At 41.4% G+C, this 24,295-nt stretch overlaps 2 protein-coding genes across 4 annotated transcripts in view; one reads left to right on the forward strand and one right to left on the reverse strand.

Annotated features, from left to right (window-relative positions):
• LOC125884958 (receptor tyrosine-protein kinase erbB-4-like) overlaps window positions 1–2,493 on the reverse strand; it is a 396,776-nt gene extending 394,283 nt beyond the window's left edge. For all 3 annotated transcript variants that reach the window (XM_049570285.1, XM_049570286.1, XM_049570284.1), the window contains exon 1: window positions 2,175–2,493. In XM_049570285.1, coding sequence (XP_049426242.1) covers window positions 2,175–2,238 — 64 coding nt within the window. In that variant the 5' untranslated portion in view covers window positions 2,239–2,493. The remainder of the gene's footprint in view (window positions 1–2,174) is intronic.
• Window positions 2,494–8,362: 5,869 nt separating this feature from the next.
• On the forward strand, window positions 8,363–22,215 carry LOC125885028 (receptor activity-modifying protein 1-like). Its single transcript, XM_049570391.1, has 3 exons — window positions 8,363–8,666; window positions 11,391–11,529; window positions 21,648–22,215. The coding sequence occupies exons 1-3, from the start codon at window positions 8,612–8,614 to the stop codon at window positions 21,901–21,903; spliced, it is 450 nt and encodes a 149-aa protein (XP_049426348.1). The 5' UTR covers window positions 8,363–8,611; the 3' UTR covers window positions 21,904–22,215.
• Window positions 22,216–24,295: the final 2,080 nt, after the last annotated feature.

The following is a 24,295-nucleotide window of genomic DNA, read 5'->3' on the forward strand; positions in this document are numbered from 1 at the left end:
AGAAAAGTTGGCTTAATTGTTCCGATTCCTACCTGAGGAGGAAGCTGATCAGTCTCATAGTGATCTAAATTGCATCCATTAATGATCACTTCCTGGAAACAGAAGTAGGGTCAATCCTGAACCCTGAATCAGTTCTTTTAAAATGAGTCGGCATGAGGCCTTGCCTCTACACAGATCCTCTCACACTGCCAACAATCAGTCAGACGAGTCATCAATCAAACTTCCTCATGGTGCAAACACCTCCATTTTTGGCACACATGTGGCCCCACTGCACATCACGCAAACACACTCACACATAGTTTTGTGCACACAGCTCCACAGGCCAGCTGACTGGCAGGAATGCTGCAGACATTTGTCTCGCAGCAGGAGCGCACAGACAGATTCAATCACCATGTTAAACACCGCTGAAGTGAACATCTCTTTACTTGACCATGACTTTAAACATGATTGATATATGGTGGTTGGTATGAATTCTTACAATGAGCAGAGGGAGATTAGAGTGGACAGATAGCACACAAATATCTACTCAGTAAACACCCACACACACACAATGAACTTCCCAAGAGCCATAGCTCAGATTCTTGGGCTGAATTTGCATCACAAATATCTTGGATGGGAGTGTATGCATAGTGAATAAATAAACCAGCGAGGGTGCCACTTTTCTTCCCCATTCATCCCGCTTTGACACCCATCCATCCAGTGCATCCATCCACTCCTGTTTAATAGGCAGCATTCAGCGCCTCCCATCCAAGATCCACACCACAGCCGGCGGGGGAGTGTGTTTGTTTCTCCAGCTCCGCCTGAGAACCACAAACCAGCAGCCAAAACTCGACCTGTCCTTGGAGGCGGGTAGAAAAAAAGCATCCTGGAATCCCATTTGTGCCTGCGAGAGGTTGGGGCGATGGCCAAATTCACCTTCCGAACATCAATCCACAAACTCCCCTGTGTTCCCACTTCTTGAGTGTGTGCTGCTGCTTGCTTTATTCGTTATTCTCCAGATTGGCATTACTTGCCAAAGCTTGATTATATCGATTAAGAAGGCAGTCTGGCATCAGGAAATGCTCATCAGCCCAAAATATTACTGTGCAACTAGTGCATCAAACAGTCTGACATTACTCCGAAGCAGATATTACACCAAACTCTAAACCAAACAGAATACCAGAGCACATTAAAGTCCTTATTGATCAGAGAGTCTGGGAACAAAAGCTGATTGAAAAAGCACAATTTCTCAACATCAAAGCCTCTCACAATCATTTGCTTGGATAAATAGTGCTTCAAAGCCTTGAAAATGAACAAATGTTACATGTTGCAGCAGCAGCAAAAAAAAAAAAAAAACTATCTGTAAATATCCTACAGGGTTGCCAAAGGTAACACATAAATATCACCAGTATAAATTGAGTGCCATGGACGCACAAGCCTTTATAGGGATATTGCAGGATCATTAAGTGAGTTTGGTCCGGGGGACTGGCACCACAGGGGTCCTAATGATGAAAGCGAGATGTTTTTCCCACTGCCTATACAGCCCTCAGTATATCTGCTCCATCTAAATTATTCAAAGACAGTAAGGGAAAACTGTACCACTGGTGCAACCGGGCTCGATTCATATAAATCAGCGCAAATAGCCGCGGTCGTCGCTCTATCAACGTCCGCTTAGGGGAATTATATTAAAAGCGATGGCGCATTCATTCATATTAAGCGTAGGAGATTTGCTCCCTTCAGGGAATTCTGATATTTGTTGCTACATTTTTCTACACCAAATGATCAGGCACACAAGCAAAGTGGATTTCCAGCTTGAAAGGTGTCTCTTTTTCCTTAAAAATCTAACTGTGAGGAGGGGAGTTTGGAGAGATTTTTACGCAGAGCCCGACACGCTCCCACTGGCTGCCGGATCTCACAGTTTACTGCATGTGTGATGCGATGATTCAAATCAGCATCAGCTTGGTCGGGTATGAAAGTTGTGTTAAGTTTGTGACAGTGATGTAGAGCGAACAACACAAGGTGTTAAACTGCGATTCAGCATCATCCAGCAAACAATTACTTTAAATTCGCCAGTAAATCCAGCGCATCTGCCAGAACAGAAAGGTGTTTTTTAAAGGTGTTTGGACCCCTTGATCCCTGCTTTCCCAAACTGCCCGGGAGACCCAGGTGCAAAGACGCGCCATCCAAGCACTCACCTGACTGTGCCGCACTCGATCGGATCACCAGCAAAGTGACGAGGACGCAAGCGGGGAACTTCATCTTCGAGAAGGGCTGCTTGTCTCCCGTAACTCACATGTCCAATTAAGATATCCTCGTTTTTCACACACGCTCACACACGTAGAAATAAACAACCAAAAGAAAAACGGAGTCTTCTTGGCTTCTTGGGACTGCTGGCACAGCTTCCGCGCGCACCCAGAACCAGCGCAATGGAGAGCTTTTACGCACCGCGTTGTTTGTTGTGTTTGTTTATCAGTTCCCAGACCAGTGTTTAGGTCGGTTTCCAGCGCGGATACTCTGAGCCATTTACTCCTCACGCTGCCATAGAGCCGGTGGCTGGGGGGGTGAGGTGGGGGTGTGTGTGCTGGGATGGGGAGGAGGGGGGGGGTCTGAACACGCCTCCTTAGTGTGATTGACACCTCTTCCAGCCTATTAAACCGCCCAAAAGCTTAGGAGCGTTTTGTCTTTTTTTGTTTTTGGAAATCCGCCCACCTCACTTATCACCTCTCCTGATTGGCTATTTGGCTTCATTGCTGCTGTCAATACACCTGTCGGGAGCAGACTCTCTTCTGGTTTCCCGCTGGGTGGTTTTAAGTCCAAATTGCTACCTGTGGGTCTTCTTCTAGAAACAGCACGGAAATGGGCTTTTTATTATCATATAATAATCCTGATTTAAAGTCATATTTCATTAGTTGCTATTGGTTACCCTTACAGAGCAATATATATATATATATATATATTCATAATTTAGAGTTATATTCCTATCTTCAGAGAGTTGGATGACACCATAAATTCCAGTGATTTTCCAGGGGACAGATTATTTTACAGCTACTAAAATCTGCTTCATTTGTTGGTATATTGGATTGTAGACTTAGAGAAAGTTTCCTGCGGTGCCAGCAGGGTCAGCCTCTGCCACTACAAGGCACAGCCTATAAACTTTGATGATGCTAGTCTAAAGGGGCTGCAGTGAAGGGAATGGGCTCCGGCAGTATACCATTTTCAGGGCCACTCATTTTACAAGGCAACGTGCCCCATTCCGCTCTCTGGCTTCGTCTGCGGACTGATGTGAAAGTATGAAACCAGCGAGGACAAAAAGATATTGATTTGTGATCCATGTTAAAGTGAAAACTCAGGCATAAGCTGGCTCTATTACCAAATTACTCCACAGTTTAAGCAGCAAGGAGCGAAATGATCCTTCATAAATCCCCCACAGTGCCAGAAAAAGGGCTCATTCAGTGTCCTCTGCTGCTCTCTAGGGGAATTTATGGGGAATTACTTGCTTTGGAGGCTTCTCTATGTAGCCTGCATTAATCTTAAAACTGTTGAGGGACATAAGATAACATTTGGACTTCTATGTTTGATAAATACAGTCCTTTAAATCTGGGATATCAAACTCATTTTAGTTCATGGGCCACAAACAGCCCAGGTTGATCTTAAGTGGGCCAGACCAGTAAAAACACTGCACTAGGGCGGATTTTGTGACAATAGGCCCCTGGGCACGGACATGCAAAAGGCCCCACCACCTCTCCTACACAGGAGCAATAAAACAAACAAACTTTGTGGTGGTTTTGCCTCTTTTCGTTGTTGTTTTTGTGTCTCTTTGTCAGCATCTTGTTGTGGTTTTGTGTCTTTTTGTGATAAATTTGTGTGTCCTTGTGATCATTTTGTGTCTCTTTGGGATGTATTTGAGTCTTTTCTGATCATTTTGTTTGTCTTTGTAGTTGTTTTGTACCTCTTTTAGGTATATTTGTGAATCTTTAAGGTATTTTTGTGTCTCTTTGTGATACATTTGTGTGTCCTTGTGGTCATTATGTGTCTCTTTGTAATCATTTTGTGTCTCTTATGGGTATATTTGTGTCTTTTTTGGTCGCTCTGTGTCTCTTTGTAGTTTGTTTACATCTCATTGTGGTTTTTTTGTGTCCCTTTGTAGTATATTTACATGCCTTTGTTGTCATTTTGTCTCTCTTTGAAGTTCAGTTTGTGTTTCTTAGAGGTATATTTATATTTTCATGGTCATTTTATGTCTCTTTATTTGCGTTCTCTGTGTCTTTGTAGTTCTTTGCATGTCTGTTGTTTTGTGTCTCTTTACAGGTCAATTTGTGTATCTTTGTAGCTGTCAGCAAATGTTTGTTATTTTGTGTCTCCTTGTGATAAACTTGTGTGTCCTTGTGATCAGTTTGTGTCTGTTTTAGGCCATTTTGTTTCTCTTTGTAGTTGTTTTGTGTCTCTCTTATGTATATTTGTGGATGTTTCGGTCGTTCTGTGTCTCTTTGTAGTTCGTTTACATATCTTTGTGGTTTTTTGTGTCCCGTTGTAGTATATTTACATGCCTTTGTTGTCATTTTGTGTTTCTTTGAAGTTCAGTCTTTGTTTCTTTGAGGTATATACATATATATTTATGCTCATTTTATGTCTCTCAAGAGTTTGTTCCGTGTCTCTTTGCAGTTCTTTGCGTGTCTTTGTTGTTTTGTGTCTTTTTAAAGGTCAATTTGTGTCTCTTTGAGGTATTTTTGTGTCTCTTTGTAGTTTCCTTGCATCTCTTTGTGGTCATTTTGAGTCTCTTCCTGGTCAGTATGTGCTAATGTGAGTGACAATATGTTTCAGTATTTCCACATTCAGTCATTGACAACTCGCTGTCATTAAATGTGCACTTTCACATTTCCACTTTTGCTGGCATCACCACTCCAAACTAAAGTGAAGGCGATCGAGGAAACAGGTTCAGTTATTCCTTGCCCTACAAACCATTTACAAATCTAAAGTTTTGGCATGCAGTTCCTTTGCAAAAGAGTTCCACCAATATTGTTTTAAGATAGAAGTCTGACACACATTCTTTTGTAGTGAAGCTGCTGACTGACAATATGTTGCACAATATCTTAAAATATGACCACAATCAGTAATAACAGTGGCAGTTAAGGGGGTGAAAGTCCACAAAAGGAGGGTGGGATCTAACAACCACCAACTTTCACCCAGGTGGCCTGCATTCACTTCCCATATGCTTATAAAGCCAAACCCACTTCTTTTTTTTTTTCTAAACCCAGCCATGTGCATTTTTTGTTGAGGGAAAAACTGTCAATTTGCAGTTTAATACCAACATAGTGCATTTATTTTGAAAGAGACTGCGTGCAAACTGTACATTTCCTGTGAAAACAGAAGGGTATTTTGAAATCAAAATGCATGTAACAATCCAATCCAATCCGATCCATTTCATTTATAAAGCACAATTTAAATAAACACAAAGGTTTCCAAAGTGCTGTACAGTAAAATAAACACAATAAAACATGATAAAAAGACAAAAATACTACATAAAATCAACAACCTATGTGGTGTTAAAAGCCAAAGAAAAGAGGTGCGTTTTAAGAAGAGTTTTAAAATTAGACAGTGAGGAGACCTGTCTAATGTGGAGCGGCAGTTCGTTCCACAATTTTGGAGCTGCAACCGAAAACGCTCGGTCCCCTCTGAGCCTCAGCCTAGTTTTGGGAACCCTCAGGAGCAGTTGGTCAGCTGACCTGAGAGATCGGCTGGGTGTGTAGGGGTGCAGAAGCTCAGAGAGGTACGCTGGGGCAAGACCATTTAGAGATTTAAAAGCAAATAAAAGAGCTTTTAAAATAAATTCTAAAATGGACGGGTAGCCAGTGGAGTGAAGCTAAAAACAGTGAAATATGCTCAAACTTTCTTGTGCCAGTTAAAAGACGTGCAGCTGCATTATGTACCAGTTGAAGACGTGCAATGGAGGACCCACTGACCCCCATATAAAGTGCATTGCAGTAATCTAGCTGAGTGGTCACAAAGGCATGAATTACTGTTTCAAAGTGCTGTCTCTGGAGAAAAGGTTTTACTTTTGCCAGCTGCCTTAACTGGAAGAAGCTTTTTTTCACCACAGCTTTAATTTGGCTGTCAAACTTGAGATCCGTGTCCACTTTTACCCCCAGATCATTAACAACTGGTTTGGCGTACTGCACCAAGGAACCCAGATCGACTGGGGGAGTCACAGAGGTGCCACCAAAGACCATCACTTCAGTCTTCTTTTCATTAAAATTTAAAAAGTTTAGAGCCATCCAGGCCTTGACCTCATCTAAACAATTTAACAGTGGCTTAAGGGAGAATGAATCAGCCTTTTTAAGGGGGACATAGATCTGGCTGTCATCAGCATAACAGTGGAATAGAATGCCGTGCTTCCTGAGAATAGAACCAAGTGGGAGAAGATACAAAGAAAATAAAAGAGGGCCCAGCACTGAACCCTGTGGGACCCCACATGAGAGAGGAGCAGTGGAGGACACAGAATCACCAATGTCTGATGAGACAGGTAGGACCTGAACCATTCCAGCGCCGAGCCCCTGATGCCCACCCACTGCTCCAAACGGATGTCATGGTCCACTGTGTCAAATGCAGCAGTTAAGTCTAGGAGCACAAGGATTACACAGTGACCAGAGTCAGTAGCTAAAAAGATGTCGTTAAAAACTCTTAAAAGCGCTGATTCTGTGCTGTGCAATGTTTTAAAACCAGATTGGAAAATTTCAAAAACATTTTGTTCATTTAAAAAGTCCATGAGCTGAGTGTAGACAATCTTCTCTAAGATTTTAGAAAGGAAGGACAATTTAGAAATGGGCCTAAAATTAGCCATAACAGCAGGATCCAGTCCAGGTTTTTTAATCAGTGGCTGCACAACTGCATGTTTAAAATGTACAGGAACCACTCCTGAGGACAGACTGCTGTTAATGATGCTGTGTAAATATGGCCCAACAGTGGGGAAAACCTCCTTAAAAAGTTGAGGAGGAACAGGGTCACTGAGTGAGCCTTATGGCTTTAAATGCCCCACAGTCTCCTGCACAAAAGGCAGGGTCACAGGCTCAAATGAGTCAAAAACAGCAGAACAGGGGACAAACACTGGCTGAAGGCAGGCTGAAGTTGACATGGCGTCCCAGAACACCTTGCACGTGGAAAGTCCGTGACCAAACGTCAGTAGGTGACGAGGTCAGAGTGAGAATGTGGGCATTCACCGATGTGAAAGGACAGCTTTATTCGTCAGTGTCTGACCCCGAAGTCACAGCCCAAGCACTAGTATTTGACGACTTTGGCATGAGACTGGTTTCAGAGGCTTAATACAGTACAAGTCAACTACTTTACATTTAACCTGCTCCTGAAACCTGGCACATCTTAGCCTCCACAAGTGCATCAATATCAGCTGTGCAAAGTCATCCAGTGGGTGTGCCAGTCCTGGCCTGTGGGCCGTATGTTTGACACCCCTGCACATAAGCAAAATGGAACGGTTTCAGTAAAAAATGAACAGAGCAGTCTTTCCTTAAAACAAATTATTTGTTTAAGCCTACTGTATATTATGGAGGGTACAAAGCAGTAATTTGACCTACGGGATTAGTGTCTCTCTCTCACACACACATATAGCAGCACAGACAGCCACACTGGGTGGCAGCACAATGCAGAGCAGCCTTGAGAATACCAATGATCGTCACTCTGTTCCTGTACTTAAAAAATCTGCAGATAAAACATTCAATTAGTGACAGAACTGAGCTGCATGAGATCTGATATGAGTGTGACATGGAAATGGGAATTCTGTCTTTGTGGTCTGTGATGGGCCCGTGTGTGACTGCAGGGTCTGCAGTACAATGGGTGAAGAGAATTTTCCCAGTATAATCCATTAAGAATAATAAATCAGTAATGGGGGAGATTGATTTTACAGTCCTCTGCTGTGATAATAATCCCATTTAGAGCAAATAGCATTTATAGATTTTGAATTGTGATAACTGTGTATTTAAAGGCCTGTTCTGTTGAATAAAGAGAGTTTATGAACATCATTGTGCCTGTTCTGGATGCAGAGCAAAAACAAAATAAAGTAGCATGCCTACAGGGACTCTGTTTGAGTTTATAGTGATTTATAGTAGCTTCTTGCAGACTTTAAATCTCTCAGATGTTTGCTCTTGGCCATAACACTCCTATAATATTCCACCCGGGACATGTGTGAATTTATGTGGTCTCTTTTTTTTGCTTTGGTATTTGTATAACATGACTGTAAATTGGGGTTTTAAGATGGGATGATTCCCTGGGGTCATGGTGACTGGCACTAATTTTGGTGTGTGACTTTGTTTTGTCCCCTGTGAGCAGCTCCACGCTGTAAGCAGCGGGACAAAAGGATCAGATGACACGCGGAGCTTCTATGATTAGGGCTGCGGTGAGGGAAGGAGGCTGACGCTGTTGGAAGGTCAAGGGGCTTTTACGCACAGTTGGCGCCTTCTTGTTGACCGCGCACCACGAACTGCTGCTGCGGTTAATTTATCTGTAACGTTGCGGTGTGGTTCCTGGATCAGTGGCGTTGGGCTTGGAAATACTGGAGGAAGAATGAGATATGTGCAGCTGACCTCCAGGGAGTGAGCAGAGTGCGCAAGACGTCTTGGAGTTCGGCATGGCTGTGGGGAGCGCGTCGCTCCTGAGAGCGGGCTTTGTGTTGTTGATGGCAGGTGAGCGGATATTAAAAGTATAGGTTGTGTACTTGTGTAAAAGTAGCAATATCACACAGTAAAAATACTTTTTTACTACTGCATCAACTTTTACTTACAGGTAATATTATACAAGTATCATAAGTACTCGCACACATTGGATCATTACTAATACATTTGCTGGACTTAAAGAAGAAAAACTTAAATTATATTATATTGTATATTGTTAAATATTCTAACATTTAAGGATACATCACATTTTATAAGCGCATCATGTGTATTAAAATTTCAATTTGTAAAGTAAGGATAGGTGTTCAAAGTAGCATGGAATAGAAATAGTAACTTAAAGATCCAGTGTGTTGGATTTATGGGAATATATTTGCAGAAATAGATCATAATATAATGTGTTTCTTTTAGTGTATAATCATCTGAAAATAAGTATTGTCCTGTTTTTGTTACCTTAGAATAAGCCTTTCATATCTACATAGGGAGCAGGTCCTTGTCCACCGAGATTGCCATGTCGCATTGCCATGTTTCTACTGTAGCCCGGGATGGACAAACCAAACACCGGCTCCAAACAGGGCCATTTAAGTTTTTGAGTCAGCCACCGTAGTTTGCAGCCCCCTGCTACGAGCAGCATTGGAAAAACACACATTTATTTTAATGTGAAACTGCATTAGTCAGTGTTTTTACTGGTTTAAATCACCTGTTTTGTTTGTTTTTGATATGAGACCTCTATCAGAGTAGAAAACACTTAATCAGGTGTATCAATCAGCTCTGCAGGTGTTTTACAGCTGCAACCTGCTGAAATGTGGATGTTCATTTTGCTTCTAGAAAGAGAAGAGAAACATTTTAGTAAGAGTAATTATTACCAGACATTTAAAGCTACAGTTGGTAACTTACAGGAGATATTGTCATATTTGCTGACACTGTCACTCAGAGGTAGAGCAGGTCATCCATTAATCAGAAGATCATGGTATCCTTGGGCAAGATACTGAACCCCAAATTGCTCCTGATAGCTGTTCCACAGGTGTGTGAGTGTGTGTGAATGGTCTTCTCTGAGTGCTTCTAATGGCATTTGCTAGAATCTACCAGCAAGTGGACAGTGCTTCGTTTTCGCAAGACTGTTGTAGACATGGCGTACGGGTCAAACATTCTCATTTTACAGCTAAACAGTACACTAAAATATGTTTCTGAAAACATTTAAGGTGAGAAATAGGCAATGCAGAAATAGAATCCTGATTCATATTTGATCAGATTGATAGCTGCATTAGAGACTTCTCGACTCTGATTGGTTGTTTTCATTCAGGCACAGTGGATTCTTGTAAATACCACTAGAAGCACTATATGTATGAGGCATATGTGATTTTTTTTTTTCACACAGATCACCTGTCCAATGTAATACTGTATGGATATAGCGAGCGTCAGCAAATATGACAGAAAGTTATTCTTATAAAAAGTAACTGCAGCTTCAAATACTGATTCCCTTGATATATTTTCACCGGCTGAGTATAACGCCAGATAATGTGTCTAATTAAGGACAACATGAGCTCTGTAGTATGAAGGTGTTGCTCTCATGCTGAGCTGCACAGCAGCTGGCTAAACATGAGTGACAACCGAGCTCGACAGTTCATCTTTATATTCATGAGCATCATTTTTTAAAATCCATAAATATTGAGCTCCAGTGTGAGAGTCAGGATTCATGATTCCTGCTAGACTGATGGATGTTATCTTTACCAAAAATTTTGGAAAAACTTGAAGGCAGTTTGTCAATAGAGTTCAATCCTCCAGCTCGCAGCGGTGCAGCATCTGTCATGGTTTGCCTTGATTTTCCTGGAAAATGGAATGCAACGCTGGTTAGCAGCCAAGTTAGAAGGCATCTTTGAAGACTTGAGTGTCAGATTTCTCGATGCGTGGTTGCTAACAAACAAGCAGACAGGTGAGACATAACATTCTTCCAACTCTGTGGGTGATAAACAAGCTAATTGACACTTCAGATTTGCATTTAAATGTTCAGTTTTTTCATGTGTTTCGGCACTTCACCGCCTCTGTTGCTCTGAAAATGTGTGCTGCACCAGTGGCAGGGTCTCGACCATTTTTCTCTCAGTAGCATCTCTTTCAGAATCCCCGTGTCAACACATTCAGTCTTCCTTTGAGTGTTTCAGAGCCTCGAGACCCAGCTGAGACAGAGCAAACATAATGGGCACACAGTTAGCCCTTATCAGGCCGGCGCAGACTGAGATCCACCATGTTCTTCGATCCTAACAACAACCTGTTGGTTCCACACGGGTCTTTTTCCACCAGCTTAAGCTCCCTCTTCTACTGTACTGCTCAGTGGTGCTACATTCAGCTCAGAGTCCTGCGGGACGGCAGCGGTCTGCCTCCACGTTAAGAGCCTGTGAACACACATCTCTGAAGTAAACAAATGGGATTGGGACTCCGACTGCAAATTAAAATCTTTTCTTAGTGAATGCAACAGCCTAATAAGGAAGAAATGGTCCAATAGGAATAGCCGTTGCCAGGACATGACCTTGTTTGTTGCGCTAACATATTCCTAATTATCAAGAACTGAACACAGCAGATACCCTCTGTGGTGCTTGATAAAATCTTTTGTATCTTTACAAAGTTTTGCTCCCCAGTCACTGAAATAAAGTCATCACCCAAATCCATTCTCACTGTCTCATTTATATCTTAATAGATATATTTTGTTTGATGTTTGTTTCTCTGTCTTCTCTGTGCTTTTAGCTCACGTCCTGCAATCGGTGTCTGCCTGCAACAGGGTCTACTACGAGAGGATGATCAATGATTTCTGCTTAGCTAAGTTCAAATTCGACATGGGAGGGCTGGAGCAAGGCCTGTGGTGCAGCTGGCCCGACACCATGGAGTGAGTTTATACTGGAAGAAAAAAATCACTTGTCTCATAGAGTTAAGTCTGAGATGGTTGCTTCAGAAAATGTATTTATGGTAAAAGGCAGCCCAATTGTTAGAATAAAATGTTGGCATTGTATGTCTCTGCAAACCACAGGTACATTACATGTGTAGGTTTCATACACAATGCTCAGATTACATGTATATGAGCCCAGTTTGTCATCATGACGGGGAGGTGATGGTCCATGGCGTGAGGCCGTTCAGAACCCAATTATGTTCCAAATATTGTAATGGTGGATTTCTACTCTAAATGTGCTCATAAATCATTAGCAAAACATTTTCGATTAAGATACTTTATTATGTGTTAATTATTCTGTTCCTTTCAATTGACGGATAATCTGAATACATTAACCACCAAATAGTAAAAATGTCAAAAAGTGTTCTGACAAACCCAGATAATTTATCTTTCATGAATGGTTAACTCATATCAATGAATAAGTGGTGCTTGAAAATACATTTCATATTGTATTTTATTTGTCACGACTCAAAATTCAAAAATCCCTCTTCCCAATGACGTTAAGATTCCTAGTTCATTCCAGTGGACTCATACAATATTTTGACATATAACAACTCACGTTTACTTTAAAAACTATTTAAACACAACTTATGCACTTTATCAATAATAATAGATTAAAATGTGACTCACGCTTCCTCCTTGCCTCACAGTTGGCCATGTTTGTTGAAAAAAAACACACATGTGGCTCTACTGGAGTCCATTTTGGATGATGTGAGAGGCTTTAGTTGGCTCATAGACATCCAATCACATAAGTTTGTGGCCCGAAATACACACACACATAGATACATGGATAGATGTCAGAGCGAGGGGGCTGCCCATGGACAGGCGCCATGAACAGCTGGGGGTTCGGTGCCTCGCTTAAGGCACCTCGGCAGTGCCCAGGAGGTGAACTAGCACCTCTCCAGCTACCAGTCCATGCTCCATATTTGCTCTGGACAGGGACTTGAATTGGCAACCCTCTGGTTCCCAAGCGAAGTCCCAAAGAACTGAGCTACTGCTGCAAACCACTGCACAAGATGAGAAAATGCGTATTTTTTAGCAAGATTTTGGGATATTTTGTCGTAGCAGCAGCAGATATTCATTCATTATTTGTGACAGCTTATCCTGTTAGGGGTCACAGGGGGGCTGGAGCCTATCCCAGCTGACATTGGGTGAGAGGCAGGGTACACCCTGGACAGGTTGCCAGACTATCACAGGGCTGACACATAGAGACAGACAACCATTCCCGCTCACATTCACACCTACGGCCAATTTAGAGTCACCAATTAACCTGCATGTCTTTGGACTGTGGGAGGAAGCCGGAGTACCTGGAAATAGCAGGTATTTTAAGTCAAAACATGAAGATTTCCTAACCCTTACCAAGAGTTCTTTCAGCAACAGCTGCCAAGCAGCAGGCCACTATTCAAGACCAACAAAAGTGCTCAGAGTTCCTGACATTTTCAGATGTTTGTAGTGACTAAGTTAAACATGATTTTTTCCAAACCCTTTTGTGACTAAATTTAACCACCACCACTGATACATTAAGAAATGTAAAGTTTCAACATATCCACTGCATATGAAACATACAAATGTAACATAATTATCCTTGATCTGGAGAAAGTAGAATGCCAGCATTTATTCTGCCAATTGGGTTGCAAGAGGATTTGATGGGAAAGGCTTTACCCTTTGAAGGAGCTGTCAAAGACTAAGGGTTTTGTTGGAAATGTCCCTTTAACAAATATATGACCAGTAAACACTAGGAAGATAAATGAGGAGGCACTTAGGATGGTGAAGCAAGCTCTTAGCAAATGGCAGTTATGAGGTTGTGTGATGCATGAATGAAGCAGCTGATGTCAAACATGATGTTAAAACTGCATGTCAGCACTAATACATGAGACAAAATGATAACTTCTTTGTATAAAACAGCACATGATATTCTATTAATGGATTGAAAAGTTAAGACAGTTACATAAGGAAGCTGCTGAGCCTGCATCCTGAACATTTGTCCTCCATATGCAATCATGTCCTTGTTTGCCTTATGGCCACCACCAACTCCAGCCTGTGTTTCTATTCCCCATCACATCGCCTGGTTGCGGCCTTTTACTGTATCTGTCGCACATTATATTGTGTGTGTGTTTCTGAGCAGCGTTTTCCCAAACACAGTCAGAGGATGAGTCAGACACGAGGGTGAATGGAGCTGGGAGGCCCACAGGAGAAGCTACTGTCAAAACTGTGATTTCCCTCCTGTCCTCTCTTGGTCCAGCACATAATTAGTGGTGGTACTCTTTGTTTCTGTGTGTGTGTGTCCAACTCATCATAAAAGATTTGTACAGGCACATAGAGGGGTTTGCAGTCGCGTCACGACACTCCCAGCAGCAATGTTTGACGCCGTCATTGAGGTCCTTTGGAGAGCTGGCTGTGCAACGGATAAATAAAGCATAGAGAAAAGAAAATTAGAAATACACAAATAAGGCTTGTGCGTGGGTGGAGACTAATTTAGAGACACGACAATAAAAGTCTTCCTCTTATAAATGTAAAGCAATAAAAATGCATCGCTTGATAGTTCAGTACCCTCAGGGGATTTTCTCCCATATGGTCTGCTATGACCATAGATAGACTGTATATTGGATGTAGTCACTGTGGTATCACCCGTTTGGTGGCCTTGAGTTTGGCATTTTGGCTGTCGCCATTTTGGATTTTTGGAACCAAAAGTGACTCAAGGTGACCATATTTGCAGTGGCACTTTCAAGGGAGGGCCAGGGCTGCCATCACCCATTAATTATGCATAACTTTACACCTTGATAAATTTTAAACAGGTGAGTTACATAAAAAAAATCACCGCCCTGTGCAGGTGTCATGAATGGGGATTAATTGCTTTTGGAGCCAGCCTCAAGTGGCCATTCAAGGAACTGCAGTTTTTGGCTTCAGTTTTCAGCCCTGGAGGTTGCTGCTTGGGTATGACCAGTTAGCTTAGTGGCTAATGTTAGATAACTAAATATAATTATACGGGAAGCGAACACTGGCTTCCCGTGTGAAAGTTGGTGATTGTTAGACTTAACAACTTATGTTGTTGTACAGCCATGTTTTTCCCCGACGCTGTCAGGCACTGTTACACACTGTCGATGCCTGTCCACTTATTATGCTAACGTGAAACAGCTTTTTTTCATCTTTGTCTGATGCAGAAGTCAATGCCCAAAGGCCACTTTTCGGAATGAGACGGGGTTGATCTGACTGAGACACTAAGGACAAGATCGGCAGGCAACCTGTCACTTAAAGCGGCCCATCATTAATTTTGCGTAACTTTAAGCCTTAATAAAATGTAAATGGGTGAGTTATACAAAAATTTACCCCCCACACAGTTGTCATTAAAGAGACATTAGCTGCAGAGACAACAGCAATTTTTGTACCTGGCTGTAAACATGTTTATTTCTGCTGTAAAGTTGAGTGGCCATTCAAGGAACTGCGGTTTTTGGCTTCATTTTTCAGCCCTTGATGTTGCCGCTTGGGTATGACCAGTTAGCTTAGTGGCTAATTTTAGCGAAATAAATGTTCCATCACTTGTTTTTAAGCTGTTAATTCTGATATTCTTTACAAATCATAGTACAATATTTAAATGATAATGACAATTATTCAAAAATAACCACACGTCTGTGGAGCCAAAAACCCTCCAATCCATGGGGTGCTTTGTTTTTCTGAAATACTTATCACTGTCTACTTGTCAGCAAATTATATTGTGGATGTGTAGAGCCATGTTGTCATTCAAGTGAGATCCAAACACAACATACACAATGATGGATATAGAATTCTAGGCACCATCCAGCACCACAAATCAGTTCCAAGTCCATTAGAGTCCAAACCACATTGTCTGCCAGAGACATAATTCGTCCCTTAAAGTGAAACAAATGGAGTTTAGATCCAATGCATTGTTTCAGAAGGTTTTTCCCTGCTATTGTTATTTCTCGATGATATCCAAATATACAGTGAAAGTGTGTCCCAACGTCAGCTTTATTTCCAATTGTATTTCAACTGAATACACCGCACAGCATCTCAGTCGCAGTCATTTATACAGTAGATGAGCCCTAGTCCTCTTCTCTCAGAGACATTGCTCTGTACACTCTGCTTATTTTGCTGATCATGTACTTCTTTCTCCAAGAGAAAATAAACAATCCCTGTGGGTTCACCTAAAAGACGACTGAGGAAAACCACAAAGACGGGGGATATTTTTTGTTTGGTCCGTGAAAGTGATCTATGATGATCTTCTTTATTAGATTTCTGGTGACCTTTCTTTATCCGCCCGTGTTGTCTGCAACAAAACCAACAAAGCCACTTTCTAAACCAAGTGATTGACAGTTATGAGTCTCCCAGGGGCAGAGAAAGGAGGGAGTGTCAACCGAATGTTTTCTCAAAAGCCTTGAATCTATGCTATTCCCTAAAGAAATCTAATATAATTGAGTATAATTGTACTGTTGACCAAATATTCAGAGTATTGAAGACCACATTGGCAGAGTTGGGGATCCTTGTTTTTGCATTAAGAGCAGCCCAGGTTTTTATGACAGGGATTCAAATGTAGCAGATTTGCTAGCCAAACATTTGTTTGGCGAACTCTACTCCAGCATAGTACAACAAAATTAATTTCAAGATTAGTGATGTTATGTGTGTTATATAAGTTAAAAAAAAGTAACATCAGACAATCTCGTCTACTCTTTAGGTGGCAGGAGTTAAAATGAGTCATCCTCAACATGTGAACCTTGTGAGTTGTAATGGATCCAAATTTATAATGTTACCTTTGTTAAATGTTGCTGTTGTCCCTGGTTTCATATGAGCAGAGGAAAAGTCTGCTAGCTGCTAGGCTAATTTATACAATGTAAAATGCCATAGGTTTGTGCTAAAAACATTAGCATGTTGTATTTGTGGGGAAAATGTGTCCAGATAAAGACAAGTGCTTGTCTGTGAATGCTTAGTTATAGTGAAGCTGATTTGTGAACTTGTGTTTGAAATTGTCGCTATTTTGCTTAGTGATGACAGCTGGAGAACAATTACATACAAAATAGGATGTAGGCACGAAAGGTTTGTTTTTTACTTGACAACTATCATGTTTTTCCCAAATGATGCACAGATTTTTTGGCATTCTATTTTGTCATATGGCTTGAAAAATAGTGCATACAGCTGCCGTAAATGGGGGAAAAAATCCTCCCAGAGCCCCTGGGTTTGGACTGAACCCTCAAATGTTTACAATGTGTGACTCTGGCCCTGCTCCCATGGGAAAACTGTACAAGTTTTCTCGGATAATCTAAATTAACATAATTTCTAAATCAGCAACATGATTGCTGCCAAACAACACGATACATTTTAGCTTCAAAATGTATTTTTGCAGCCAGATTAATAAAATCGTATTTATGAGCCACCCAACTGTTAACTGGGAGTGTGTATTTGTGGATGCACATACTTTTTTGAGTGAATGTTGCAATGAATCACTGTGTGTGGGTGTAAATACTGTATTTGTCTGCAGCTTCACTCCATTGTTTGTTAGGTTTTAAAACTTTTAAAAAGAACAACATGGCGTCACTCACACTCAATATTGCTCAGAGCTATAAAAACACTCCAGTCTCTCTTGACTTGTGTCTTATCTTTAGACCAAAACACTCCCACTGAGTGGCAGCTCAACACACATTTGTATAAATATACTTGTGAGAATCCTTTACCCAAACAGAGTCCAAATCTTAATTATGACCAGGAGCATGAGTCTCCATCCTAAACTGCTGTTAACTTTAATGCTGATCCCAGGTCTCACAGCTGCAGCACCAGCTCCCGAAACAGCTCTGGGTGATGACAGCTGCCTCTTAGAATCAAACACACACATAATACCACTACATACCAGTCATGTAATTCATGCTTTTAGTCTAAGTGCTTAGAGATGAACTACATGTACTTGCAACCCTTGCAATAAAGTTTTGTTGACTTTGTACCATTAAGAAACTCATTCTACACTACATCATAGTTTTATTTAATTTCATATAACAGTTATCTAAGATGGATTACCAACTGCTCAGGGTCCCCATTCCTCAGGACCCCCCAGACTGTGTTAATTTATAAACTGATTTATGTAAACTGAAATGTAAGTGACTCCTGCATCTTTTATTTCTGTCAAAATCTAGATTTAATACATCTAATAATCAAATTAACTTAAAGTAATGAATCAGATTAAATAGGGGCCCAGAGGGGCGAGAAAAAAACTGAGTTTGGTTTGATGGAACTGTCACTTAGGGTGGTGGAAGTATTTTAAAGTAGTTTCATAATGTTTGACCCATTATCAGAAAAAATAAAGGAAACTGGATTTGACAGGAAAAGCCATTCATGATGAACTGTAAATGCAAGGGCTTAGATTTTGGGGAGAACATGCGACCCCCTCAATGTTTACAAGGTTTCCACAGTCATGGAAAACCTGAACAGTCATAGAATTTCATAGTCACATTTCCAGGCCTGGAAAAGTAATGAAATTATTAAAATTACTGAAAGTTTTGGAAAAGTCATGGAATTATTAAAATTATTGAAAGTTTTGGAAAAGTCATGGAATTTTGTTGTATGTAAAGAAATCTTCTACAGATAACCTTCCATGCAACAGCAAGTTTGTTTTGTTGATATTTGTTTACCATCACGTGCGTTTCTCCATTTTCTCTCAACGTTCCACCTCTCCTGTCATGTTTTCCAGCTAAAGAAAATTATGTTTGAGCAGAATTTGACTCTGATATGTTTGAAAAACAGTAGCCAAATGGAGCAAGAAATATGAATAGGGGTCCTTGAAAATCATGAGAAAGTTTTAAAATTTTATCCACAGTAACAATGGGCCTCATTCACAAACAGTGCGTACGCACAAATCTGTGCTTAAACTGTGCGTATGATCGTTTGACGCACAAATCTGGGATTCATCAATATTTTCTTACCCAAATTTGTTCTTACTCTGCGAACAAATTTAGAACTGCCTCAGACCATGCGTACGCACAAATGAGGAAGGCCGAACTGACTTAGAAAATGCAAACATACCTTTTAAGTACATGCAGAGTCTATAAAACCACATTCATGAAAAAGAGATTTAATTAACATTTTTTAAAATAATTAATTTACTAATATATTGGCCAAATGGATTAAATTACCATGAAATTGACACACGTTCACCCTCATCATTGTGACAATTAAAATATTAACAGTAACATGAACAGAAAAACTATCACTCCATCAGCGTGCAGATGATCTGTAATGCCGACTGCCATATCCTTAACGCTGTAGCCTGCTGGCCAGGAGGCATCCACGACTCATTTATTTTGCAAAACAGTACAGTGGGAATGCGTTTGGAGGCAGGGGCTGTGAGAAGTGGATGGTATGTTGGTGAGCATCTTTTGTTCTAATCTTTTATTTCAATTGTTTTAAGTTAGTGTTTTCAGTAAGTCTCTATTCCATTAAGGTTAAAATGTTATATTGTTTGGGTGACCGGGCATATGGCCTTAAAACATGGCTAATGACACCATGCGCAAACCCTGAAACCCCTCAAGAGGTGCGCTATAATAACATACATGCCCGCACACCCGCCGTAGAGCGCACTTTTGGCGTGCTTAAGGGCCGTTGGATGTGTTTGGATCAGATATGGCTGGTGGCAAACTACTTTATACCCCTGAGAAGGTGTGCAAGATCATCCTGGCATGCTGTGTCCTCCACAATCTTACAATGACCCATGGCATTCCTGTAAGACCTGGCACCATCGCTTCTAACAAACTGTGAAATTTACTACTTCTCTCCTCACGTAACCGCTTCCTTCAACTCTAGGCAAGCGGTTTCCTTATATGGAGAAATGGGGGCGTGGTAGTATGCTGATTGCAGATCGCGGACACGCGCCTGTCAATTTAGAATGGTTCTGATTTACTAACATACGCACGGTGGTGAGAACAAAATTGGCCGGTATGCACGTGTCATGAATCCGACGGTGATTTTGTGCAAGTGCTTATTTTTAGCGGAGAGTAAGAACATTTCTGCGCGGATATTGGTGAATGAGGCCCAATGCCTCTGGTAATAGGTGGTAGCAGTATGCAACCTCAAAAGCACTGGCTTTTATGGCATCTGCCATAAAAGAAAAAAGAGAAGCAGCAACTATGAAGGACTGAAAAAGGAAGTAACATGACAATTTCACCATAACTTGATGCAGAAAAGGCAAAAACGGGTGCATAAAATTTCACCGGAATGTAGGCAAATTTTAGGCAGTGTTGATGCCTAAAATTTTAGGCAGTGTTGATGCCTAAAATTTCCTTGGGGACACCCAAACCCCCAACTCAATATGTGTCCCCCCCAAATGGTGAAACAAAACCTACACACATGATTAAGAGCTGTGGGCAGACAACTCTAAATATTGTTGATGATAGTTGACAATGATAGTTACCTTGCAACCAAGATGCATCTGCTGCAGCGCAAAAAATGTATCAATTTATTGGCGGCAAAAGCAGCTAATGGAGCTAACAGTGCTAAAGGTGGTAATAAGGGCAACAGTCAGTACGTTTACATGCACAGTTTTATTCCACTTTTAATCAGAATGAAAGGCCATTCCGATTAAAAGTGGTCATGTAAACGGTCATTCCGATTGAAAAACGGTCATTCCGATTGAAAATTAAATCCGATTAAAGGGGGTGGTTTAATCCGTTTGTCATTCCGAATGAAAGAATTTTGTGTATATGTATACACTCATTCCTCTTTAAATTCATTCCGGTCTTTCTGCGCATGCTCGTTTCCTTGCCCTTCTGGCGCGATGACGTATATAGCGTGCATAGCAACGGGCTGCATAGCAACAGGCTGAGATAGAGCAGTCGGACTTGTTGCACTCATCGGTTTCCATTCGCCACAGCACGGTCTTCTACCTCCCTTCTTCGACCTTCTACCTCCCTTCTCCTCCTCAACAGACGAAGCATTAGCAGAACAAGATTGTTGTCGTACTGCTGCTTCAATAATATAAGCAAAACACGCCCGAAAAACGCACTAAGAACGGCATCGTCAAACATCTTGTTATCCGGAGCGAGGACTACAGTGTTTTCTTACGGTAAACGTAAACATGTAACATCCGCCCGCCCCCTATCCAATCAGAAACGTGCCCTGCCCCAAACCTTGCGCAGACCTGAATAAAGGCAATTGAACTGATCTCCCATGTAAACCCTCATTCGGAATGAATATTTCCCATGTAAACTACCTGGAAAAACTTTAATTCCGAATGATTTCATTCAGATTTATTTCATTCCGAATGAGAAGCTATCATGTAACCGTAGCCAGTGTCGCCAGAACTAACAGTAAAAACCAAAGAGGTGGGTGCTACGCTTTCATGATGGCGTCGTCCTGATATCAGCCATTTTAGCGCAGTGCAGAGCGCTGGCAAATTAGCTACCCAGTGGGATACACATACAGTGGCTGGACTGTCTACAACAACAGCAAACGCAGAGGCTTGGATTACAACAAACACAGAGGAAGTCTGATTTCATTCTCTACTCAGTATGCCATTACTCTACTATATCTTTACATAGCAAAAGTAGTTTGCTGCGACAGTATGTTAATGCTCTGATTCTCCTATAGAGTTCCTTTAAAGTGGGGTGGACTTTTCTTTTAAAGGAGTTGGATTTCTGACCTCTTGCCCACTGGGCCTCCAGCTATGCAGTTCAACACAGTGGTCATCCAGAACAGAATCTCTCCTGGTATGGTGCAATGCTGTACTGAGGGTGCTACCCTGTTGGTATGCATCTCCATTTCCCCTGCCCTCTACCACCTAGCAGTTATATTTAGCTTTGTTGAGCCCACTGGTAATTCTAGACACTCCTTTGCCTTTTTTTCTGACCAACAGGAGCCCCTGCTCTGGTTCCACCCTGAAAGGCATTTCAAAGACACAGAAAGTGTCTGTCTAACTTCTGTAACAAGGAAAGAATGATAAGTTTATGTTCATCTTAAAAACATGGCATCTAAAAATCATGATACTAAATGTTTGTGATAGCATTTGAGAGTTGGATCAAGTTCTTCCCTCCTAGGTGGATCTGACTGTGTGCTGTTGCCCTCTGCAGGATCTACGAGGGTCTGACAAACTGCACCTACCAGGTGGCTTTGAGGATGGACTGCTTCTGGCCGAATCAGATAGTTGACCGCTTCTTCATGCAGGTTCATCGGCTGTACTTCCACAACTGCGCCCTGACCGGCCGGCTCCTACAAGACCCGCCGATCAGCATCCTCGCCCCATTCATCGCAGTGCCAGTGCTGATTACCCTCCTCATGACTGCCCTCGTGGTGTGGAGGAGTAAACGCACAGAGGGGGTTTTATAGGGACTGGCTTCTGAATTTGGTCGCAAGGCTTGTAAATACATATGGACTCTGGAGTGGCAGAGCATGTGATAAAAAAAAATTTAGGGAATTTTTGCATAATATATTAATTTGATACAGTTATACTAAGTGTCTTGCTATTGTTATATTCCCAGATTAGTATGAACATACAAGTGTATATACGATTGCATGTCTCATGAAAAGCTGTTTGACTGTTCTCTTTGGTATAAAAATAGAATTTATCTGTGGATCACCCATATGAGAGTGTCAAAGTTTGGCAGGGGAAAGTAATAAAGGTCTTTGAGATTCAAGGGATTTGGAGGCCATGCATGTTAATTACCATCTGTTCTCATGGCCCTAAACAATCTGTGAACACATAAATAACTGGAGAGGAGGACACTCTAATGACTTGGATGAATGATTGTTACAGATTTGGAAAAGAGGTGAAGAAAGAGAGGAAAGAAGAGCAGATAATGGAGAAAATTTGACTGATGAAGAGAAAGGAAGAAGGAGTTTTGGACAAAGAGGTCACCAGGTGTCGCTAATCAAATAGCCCCTTTTTGGGCCATTTTCATAATAACGTAATTTTATTACTTGGAGGCAAAACACGACTTGCCACAGGGCTGTGGGCTATATTGGAGTCTTAAAATGTCATCTTGTTGTGTTATCAGGAGCCAGAATAGAAGGAGTCATGGCTCAAAACTGTCACCAGGTACTTGCCGCCACAGCCCATCAACAAAAACGAAGACAACCATGATTAAATGCGATAAGACGAAAGGACTGGACAAAGGCGATCATTAAAAATGCTTGCATGTGCAGCCCACACTTCATATCAGGTTATGGAAGAAGTACTTAATGTTGTAGGGATGAAGAACGATATGTGTATTAAGGGTTATCATGTCCACATAATCAGAAATAGGAATATTGGATTTCTCCATAACTCTTATATTTTAGTACATTAGCTAATGTTAGCTTTGATAGCAAAACATACCGAAGGCAACCATTCAAGTATCGTCCTCCTTTGTACAATTGGCATAGTAATCAACCACAAAGCTGGCAATGGTTGTGAGAGTGGGTTGGCCAGTCTGGTTCAGTTGGTTAGTGTTTAATTATTCAAGTAACACTTGCGGTCCCTGACATGGTGCGTTCGTAAATTCAGTCTGTTGCTCCACACTAAAATCTGTTATAATCTGTTAATGCGAAAAACTAACGGTTTACTAATGTTTTGAGTGCTGTGTACTTCCTGATGTGGATATCCTGGAAGCAAGTTTTCTCTGCTGGTCAGGAGGTATTCCTTCGTTTAAGAAAAGCACAATTTTAAGACTCTACATGAGGATCAAAGTGGAAACCCCTTTTAACAGCCATGCCAGTTGTTCCCGTGCTATCATTCGTCATTTAGCCCCCATCTTGACAAGCTAGCATGACATGCTGGTACTAATGGATGCCTTAGGTTATCTAGTTTCACAGGATACCATTAGCTTAAAGAATGAGGATGACACAGGCTCTTAAAGACAGAAATGTCTGCTTCCAATTGTTTTGCCAGTGGGAGGGGCAGCAATTGTATCAGGGCAGCCATGCTCCCTCTTGGCCCCAGCTTAGGGGTGCCACTACAGAACAGCCAGTAGATTTGGAGTACGTTCCGAATGACATCCTTTTTCTTTTCACTTTTAGTATGTACTGCAGCTGCCCTTAAAAAGTATGTACTGTTGAATGTGGTATGCACACAACGGGGACATACTACTGTCTCATAACTTGATGCCCTTAACTTTGACCCTCCTACTGTTATATCAGTTACCATCTTATCTTAATAATGACGAAAACTCTGTCTGTGGGTGTGTGTGTGTGTCTGTTCCATGTTTTTCTCCTCACTGACTTGGTCAATCCATGTGAAATTTGGCACAGTGGTAGAGGGTTATGGGAGGATGCGAATGAAGCAATATTACATCAATTGGCCAAAGGGGGGCGCTATAGCAACTGATTGAAATTGCAAACTTTGAATGGGCATCTCATGCCCCGTATGTTATAGAGACATGAAACTTTGCACAGAGATGCCTCTCCTCATGAGGAACAAATTTGCCTCAAAAACCCATAACTATAATACTATAATAATATAGATTTTCCGCCATTTAGAATTTTTTGAAAAACACTTCAAATCGATCTCTTCCTAGGAAGTTTGACCGATCTGCATGAAACTCGGTGTACATAAACTTGGAACCAATATCTCAAGTTCCCTCCTTGGCAAAAGTTGGAACACTTACTAAAACTGAGCTTCTATAAGCAATGAATATTGCAGAGGGCGTGGCTCATCACATAAAGGTGTGTAACATCTCAAGGGTTTCACCGATCACCACACAACTTTGTAGACATATGACCACACATAATCTGAGGGGACCCC

Source organism: Epinephelus fuscoguttatus, linkage group LG24, assembly GCF_011397635.1.
Source record: "Epinephelus fuscoguttatus linkage group LG24, E.fuscoguttatus.final_Chr_v1".
NCBI lineage: Eukaryota > Metazoa > Chordata > Actinopteri > Perciformes > Serranidae > Epinephelus > Epinephelus fuscoguttatus.